We start from the raw sequence: 8198 nt of genomic DNA, 5'->3' as shown, positions 1-8198 counted from the left end.
TAGTATTTCTTCCACTCAATATTAGGCCCCTAAACTATGACATACGTATAGTTCAGATATCTAAACCCTGAGCAGCTATCATAGCCACATCCATTCAAGCACTAACCAGGCAGCAGCAGCTACACCAGAGAGGCTACAGCAACCACGTGTCATTTGCAACCACTTAATTAACAGTACAACTTCAAAAAAGAAAAGTGTGGTTTCTCTTTTATGTAGTAAACAAAAGTTAGAGAAGTTATTAAAACATTTATATTTCCTAACTATTATATGCAGATTTTGAGCACCCACCTTGGGAACAAGAGGTCTACGTTGCAGCCAAGGTCTAGGGAGCTGGTGTTTGTGGTCAAGGCTGAGGTGCCTGTGCATCAGAAGGAATGGCTCACTGCCATGCAGTCCTCTGCAAAGAGAGGACCAACACAAGACTGATTTCGTGTGAAATGAACTTACCTGTACATGTTGCTGCCATTTCTTTTCTTATTTTTCAGATCTTCCTCCTAACATGAATAAGCAGATTATTAGTAGCAGGTTCAGAGCACTCCAGCTGCTTCTGGTAGCAATGAGTGCAGTACAAGACACAAACAAATATTCGTTGTTAAAAGTGGGGAGTAATTCATAGGAGACATTCTTTTTCATGAACCGGAATTTTTAATTATGTTTTTTATGTTTACTGCACTGCACTTTGCAAATCTCACAAATCTGACAGTGATGGCTATGATATAAATGATTAAGTCCATAAAAGCGTTTAGACTCCTTAAACAGTTATCAGTTCACTATAAATCTTACTGAAGGCTATCTCCAGTCATAACTGAGAATGGATTTAGACATACAACAAGATAAAATCATCTTGTAAATTTTCTATTAAAATAAACTATCCTGGGAGAGCCAACAGGCTTCCTGAAAGAAATAACCCATCATACGCTTCAGATGACAGTATTATTTATATTTCCACTCTTTATACCCCAAATTCCATTGTTTCTCACTGTAGTCCTACCACTGCTACAATAAACAAAAGGCTGAATAAAGAGGCATATCTTTGATGTCCCATTAATAACGGAAATTTCCTCAATTACAGGTTTTTTTACACCAAAAGTATACCTTCACCTTTGAAACCATCAGCTTAAACTTATGGAGGGAGGCATAATTCTTTTCACAAAAGCACAATGCACCACATAGTTACTAGGGCACTAAAAATGCAACCAGTTGTTAACTGATCTGAGAGATGATCAAAGTAGAGATGTTCTGTGTGGGCTCTGGGAAGCTCCTTTGGAAAGGTTGAAAAGTCTTCTGAAGCTTGAAAACTAATAAGTAAATCTGAATAAAAGAATTATTTCTGCATATCATCCAGCGAAATATTTTGTTCAGTGCGCCAACTTTAACATGTCATCATCCACTAGCAGAGAATACCAGTAGTAATATTTGAGCCATTCATTGCTCCATGGGCCTAAGCCCACATCCATCACTGAGGTCATCTACTGATTGAAATAGCCATTGAATAATTTCAAAGACCTGATGAATCCAATAAAATAGTAGTGAAGGTGGCCTCAGAGGGAAGAAAAATCTCTGCATAATTATTAACACCAACATAGGTGTATACCCTGCCTTCTGTGTGACAGTGACAAAAATGCCATCCTTGTTAAAAGTGACAATTTTGGCACATGCAAGCAGCTGAAGGACTTGTAACCTCTCAAACATCCAGTTCCATAAATGTTCTGAACACTGCCTCTAGCCTTGTCAGTCTCTTGAATGCTGAGTTTACACATGATTGACTCCTAAATGGCGTAAGATTGTGCTTACTGTTATTTCTACAGAAAGCTTTTCTAATTTTGAAGCTTTTTGTTATTATATGTTACAAAACTACAGGAGTTCTAATAGGGAGCCTCCCTGCAAACATATCAGGTGTGGCTGACAAAAGTGAAAAACACAACGAAAGCAAAGGGATATAGTACTAAACTTACCTAAAAATATTGCAGCAATTATTTTCCATTTTAAAAGTGATTTGTTTGTGTTCACCTCTAAGAAAGTCACCTGCAGTTCTTTAGCTTTGGGCAAATAAAAGACATCACACAAGCCACTGCTCCTTGTTAAAACCAGTGCTGTTTAAAGCTCTTTGGGGGGGGGGAGGGGGGTGTTGAACAGTGAAAAGAGTCTTTATGGTGTTCGCAGCATTTTACATGAAACACTGTACTTTCACATCCTCCACTTCCCAGCTTCTTAAAAAATTAACTAAGATACCTTCACATGTTCTGTTCTTTCACTTACATGAACTCCTTTGACATTAGTTAACTCAGAAAACACACAGACTACTGATACAGTGACCGTCATCTGGCACAGAGTTATCCAGGACTAACAGAAACAGCCGTAACAGGAGATTTGGCTGGCTCGGTGGTAACTTAACAGCAACACGTATTGCAAGGTAGGATATATAAACAGTGACACAAAATAGAAACTGAAAACAATCAGGAATCTTCAAGATCAGCCACCACACAGACTACAGTAACAATGACTCAAAGCCAACTATACTGTATATTCAAATTATTAAAGTACAATGGACAAAAAGAGAAAAACCTATAAAAACCGAGCTAGCAATAAGTGATCATGCTTAATTAGGGAGTAAAAGGCACGACAGGAGAGAGGTGACTTTCATGGGAGAAAACATGTTCATGTGAGGCACTAAGCCATTGGCACAGGTGAGTTCCAGAGTGACACCACAAGGATATTAGGATTATGAAAACCTACTTGCCCTTCCACTGAACTCTGCTCTACAGCTAGGCAGATGCATTAGTCCTTAAAAGTGAAACTATTAAAAAAGTAAGGCAGCTGTTTCACCCGAGAGAAACCAGTTTAAAAAAGCCTTTTGGGGAATGTTTTCATTAAAACAGTCTGCTCCTTTTTATAGTTCAAGGCAACTACACATTTCTTTTAACAGTTTATCTTACTAATTCTGAATACACCAGCAACAAATCATCCCTAGGTTACAAGTCAAGAAAAAAGGTCTTGTTTCAGATCCTTAAGGTCAGTCTGTGCTTCTGGCAGAAATGTACCTTCTCTCTGTCTTTCAAAGCAGAAATGTTTCCCTTCCGATGCTCCTGGGCTCCGAAGTATGAAGCCCCTGAACAGGTATATACTCTAAGAGTGAGATTTCATTGTAGAGCCATCATCAGAAACCATTAAGCAGCTGAAGTCATAAACTAAAATTAGTAATGGAAAGTGGCAATGCGAAGTTTTCTGTATTGACCTAATCATGCTCCCAAATTCTGGGGGCAGGCTAAATAATGCCTTCCTTCAGATACAAAATAAGACTGTTTCTAATACTCTGTGCAAAGCTGTTACATAAGCCCACTGATGGAGATGTAATTTCCTTGCATCCCAGCATCAGCCCACCCACTTATTTGAGAAACCCAGGCCAGTAAAGCATTGACGAGGAGAAAAAACCCTGTCAAGGGGTATACTAGCATCTTCTTGTATGCATCTACCCCTCCGCCACACCTGCAAGGAACTAGATCCAAGCAAACTGTCACGCCACTGGCATAGGGATTATTTTGAAGAGGAAAGGTTACGTAGGGAGGTGGAGGGACACTCTACCCTGTTACTACTGAAACTGTTCTGCTGCTGTGTCCTGCTGCTGGAGCAGCTCCTAACACACAGCATCAGACTGTATAGCCTCTTAGCACACAAGTGCTGAGGAAGGGATCATCTGTTTGCCCTTTCCCATCTCCCTGGGCTATTTCTGATGTAATATGGACAAAGCTGCATAAACCATAGGCATTGTCCTGGGAGACGGAATCGGCAGCAGGTGCCTGTACCTCTTGCAGCTGAGTATCACAGGCTTTTTGCACAGATCCATAAAGTTTAACATGCTGTATGTACTAGCCTCAAAACTTGAGCAGTAACTAGAAAATGCAAAAATCTAAATTCTGGTTGAGGTAATTCACCACTGTGCCACCAGAAGCAGCTTCCTTCATTTTTATTCGGGAAAAATATTTCACCCTGGTGAAGTATACCTAACCAGCAGGGCTCGGACTATGGTTAACTCCTGGCAACACATGATTGCTTAAGAGAGAAAGAATTACATACTCACTCTCAATGTCAAACCACTAGTAGGCTGAACCTGGTTCTGGACATAGAACCTCTGCTTCTCAAGCTTCCCTAAACCACATCCACAATACCCTTTCCCAAAGACAACTGTGAAGGGATATTACACTGAGATTTCATATCAACAGCAAAGAAAATGCTCAGGTAGATGTCAGTCTTCAGAGACAAGCATTAAAAAGGTAACCCAAAGTGACAATATAACCAATTAATATCTACTCATACAAAACACTGCTTGTAGACAAAACTGGATTGCAGCAGAGGCAACCACAATCACACGCCCCCTGCACTTCTTCTACCTTAAATCCAAAGGAGAGGTAAGACAATCCCCAAGCCAGTATTAGGGGGTTGACTTCCGAAGAGGCTCGATACTAAGTGCATAACATCCAGGAAACCCAGCATCTGCTTAGAGGACTTGCCCTGAAACATGCTGCCTAGTGCAGATCCTACTTTTCCCCCAGCCATCAGTTCCCAGCCAGGCAGGATGCAGGGAGGTCCTAGGTCAGGGCCATTAGGAGGGAGTGCTACTGAATCCAAACCTACAATTGAATTTAAATCTGCTCAGCTCACGACACAGGTATTTTTAAAAGGTAAATTAATTCAAATATTGTTCATTTTGTAAGCCAAAATTTTCAATAAATAAAATTTTAAATAAATATTGGTATTGCTTTTACTACTTTTGATCATTTGTCTTGGAAATAAGATCACTTTCAATTTCTAAGCTGAAAGCTTACACATTTCTAAATATAATATTCCATTTGATGTGTTTTCAATATCAACAGATTTAAAATACTTTTTTTATGATTTTTAAAGACCGCTTTAGAACGTTTTGTAGAGCCAAAGCACTCAAAGTCCAGTTAATAAGTAAATAACTAAAAAATTACAACAACATAATTTTTTCTTCTCTTGGCTTGAATGTTTACTCTAACATCTAGACTGGTAAATGCCAATTATTAACAGCAGTTCCAAATACCATTATTGGTTTTAGACATATCCAACTCCTCATTCTGTTACCAAACTCTTCTCATTAACAGTATCCTTTAAAAGTAAGTTCAAATATGGAATGAAGTGGAAAGTTTTAATAGCTTATATTTATGTATACTTGATATTCATAGCTGCAGAGGATAGCATCAGTTACAATATTAAAGAAAAACAGGCGTAAATCTAGCTGTAAGCAGAGCCATATAAAAGAGTTCATTTAAGTCAATCATTCCTATACGCCTTGATTTTATTAAAAAATTATATCTTCTATACAGACGATTTAGCTTTTAAAATAACAGGGTCTAGCTGTTAGTCATTCTAACCATTTCAATAGAAATGTTACTTTGAATATTTGTTGTAAACCTTTCAGGGTGATAAATGAAAGATAATAACCCCTTGATCAACATAACTTTTATTTATTCATCTGGGAACATGGCAAGGATATCAATAGGCAACAACGCCGCCTAGGAGAACATGGACTTCACATAAACTGTTTTGGCAGAAACACGCATTTAAATAATCATCCAAATCACCACCTCACTATTTCTATTTAAAAAAAAAAAAAAAACCAAACAAACAAAACAACAAACCCTAACCAATAAAAAAAAAAACAGAGGAAAAGAAATGAAAAATCTGAACAAACAAGCAGCCTAGAATTTTTTTCTATGTAATGTCTATGCCAGCCACATCTCTCCCTGATATTAGAAGTCATGATACTTAGCACTGACAATGGCACCTTTCATTTGCAAACACATTATAAACATGAACTGACAGCAATTATACCACAATACCTCACCACAGCTAATTAAGGAGACTGCCTGGCCCTCCCTCAGCCTGGGGAAGCGCTGAATTAAGTCTGTGCTGCCAGCTCCCTGCATGACAGTGTCTGTACCCTGCAAAGTGCTACACATAGAAGTGAGTTTAGCGTGAAGTGACTAACCAAACTATAGCACAAAATCAAGCAGGTTTTTTTCCACTCAGTGCCAATATTTTGTTGTATAATCCAAGAAGAACTGACCAGGATGCAATTTAATGTAAACCATTCAGAGTGAAAGGTGTTATTTTGCCTAGTGAAATCTCCCCCTCACAGTCCAGCTCACAGACAGAGTCAGTGGCAATCTCATGGTCGGGGGAGATCTGGGACATCCTATCAAAAGGGTCCTCACGATTTTCTTCACAGTCAACCACATTTGGGATCATGTTAACATAAGCAGTCGCTATCTCCTTATGGAAAAGGGTGTCCTGGTTGTAAGAGATAAGCTCATTGCTTATATTAACAGTTTCCACTGGAGTACTAGAGCAAAACTGACCACATCCCAGGAGGTTGGAGAAGACCTTTCTAAAGTCAGCATTGAAAGCATAGATGATGGGGTTGAGAGAGGAGTTGGCCCATCCAAACCAGACGAAGATATTAAATGTGGTCTCACTGACACAGGGAAGGCCAGCATGGGGGTCACTGGGTGGGCTCTGGCAGAAGGGAACCATGCAGTTCAAGATGAAGAACGGCAACCAGCAGCAGACAAAGACGCCCATGATGATGGAGAGAGTCTTCAATACCTTTGTCTCTTTCCTGATGGAGGACTTGAGACTTGTGTGATGGTGGCACTCCACGTGGCTGCTCCGGCAGCTCTGCGCGTGCTCCGCTGCCCTCTCCAGGGAAGAGATACGACGAATCTGCACCTGGGCGATGCGGTAGATTCGAGTGTAGGTAACTATCATGATAGCCACAGGGATATAAAAACTGATCAAGGAGGAAGAAATAGCATAAGTCCTGTTGAGGCTGGAGTCACAGCTCTCTGATGGTCCAGTGAGGGTATCATTGCTGCCAGAAGTCCCATCAGAGGGTCTCACTGCTGCCAATGCCACCCATGTGGTGCTCATATCATCCGCCCAGGTCGTGACAGCACCCGCTGCCGCCCAGCCAGCACCCAATCCATCTCCAATATCACTAGCAGCGGCAATGTCCCCACCTTTATGCCAGTTGAGCTGGACAGGGATGAAGGAGATGAGCACAGACAACGCCCACGCCACGCCGATCATCACCAGCGCCAGCCGCTGGGTCATCTTCCTCTCGTAGCGGAATGGGCTGGAAATAGCCCAGTACCTGTCCACACTGATCACGCACAGGTTCAGGATGGAAGCTGTGGAGCACATGATATCGAAGGCCACCCAGACGTTGCAGAAAGCCCCGAAAGGCCAGTACCCGGCCACCTCAGCCACCGCCTTCCAGGGCATGACCAGCAGAGCCACCAGCAGGTCCGAGACGGCCAGGGACACGATGAAGATGTTGGTGACCTTGCTCCTCAGGTGCCGGTACCGGACGATGGCCGCGCACACCAGCACATTCCCGAGCAGCGTCCAGAGGATGAGCAGGGCCAGCAGGCTGCCGGCCGCCACCTGCGCCGCCCCCGGGGCGCCCGCCGGGCCCCGCGCCCCATAGGGGGGCCCCGGGCTCCGACCGCCCCGCTGCATGGCTGCCGGCTCCCGCCGGGGCGCGCCGAGCAGCCAGCGCCGCCCCGCCGCCCGGCCCCATGGGGCCCCCGCCCCGCCGCCACCCCTGGCGGACCCCCCGCTCCGCCGACTCCGAGCTCCGCGTCCCGGGCTCCGCGGGTCTCGGGCTCCGCGCGTCCCTGGGCTCCGCGTGCGTCGAGCTCCGCGCGTCACGAGCTCAACGCGTCCCGGGCTCCGTGCGTCCCGGATTCCCTGTTCCGCGCGCGTCCCGGGCTGCGAGCTCCGCGCTCCGCGCGTCTGGAGCTCCGCGAGTCCTGGGCTCCGCGAATCCCGTGCTCCGAGCTCCGCGTGCGTCGAGCTCCGCACACGCCGGGCTCCGCGCGTCCCTCCCCCGACTCGTGGGTCTCAGTCCCGCTGTTCCCTGTCGGGGCGCCCACCTGGCGGCTCCGCGCGGCCCCCCGCTCGGGGTCTCTGCCCCGCGGCTCACGCCTGGTGCCCGCGCCCCGCTGTTCGACGCGTTCCCCTGCGCGGGATCCTGGCTCCGCGGCCCCCGGCTGCGTCCCACGCTTGCGCTCCCCTCTCCCTCGAGCGGGCGCTGCGCGGCATCCTCGTCCCCGCCGCCCTCTGAGCAAGCTCCGCCCGCCTCGTCTGAGCCCTCCTCGCAGTTCTTTTGCGGC

The 8198-nt window shown here is 44.8% G+C and overlaps 1 protein-coding gene across 1 annotated transcript; it reads right to left on the bottom strand.

Moving 5' to 3' along the window:
* Positions 1–746: 746 nt before the first annotated feature.
* Positions 747–7617, bottom strand: DRD5 (dopamine receptor D5). Its single transcript, XM_054066463.1, has one exon. The coding sequence runs from the start codon at positions 7540–7542 to the stop codon at positions 6100–6102; it is 1443 nt and encodes a 480-aa protein (XP_053922438.1). The 5' UTR covers positions 7543–7617; the 3' UTR covers positions 747–6099.
* Between the last annotated feature and the right edge of the window lie 581 nt (positions 7618–8198).

The sequence above is a fragment of the Cuculus canorus genome, chromosome 4 (genome assembly GCF_017976375.1).
Source record: "Cuculus canorus isolate bCucCan1 chromosome 4, bCucCan1.pri, whole genome shotgun sequence".
NCBI classification, from domain to species: Eukaryota; Metazoa; Chordata; class Aves; order Cuculiformes; family Cuculidae; genus Cuculus; species Cuculus canorus.
Note: the sequence above shows the minus strand (reverse complement) of the source record. Positions and strands in the feature narration are given on the sequence as shown.

Bases quoted from the DNA above. Each gene is read 5' to 3' on its own strand.
- DRD5 (XM_054066463.1), bottom strand. From the start codon at position 7,542: ATGCAGCGGGGCGGTCGGAGCCCGGGGCCCCCCTATGGGGCGCGGGGC.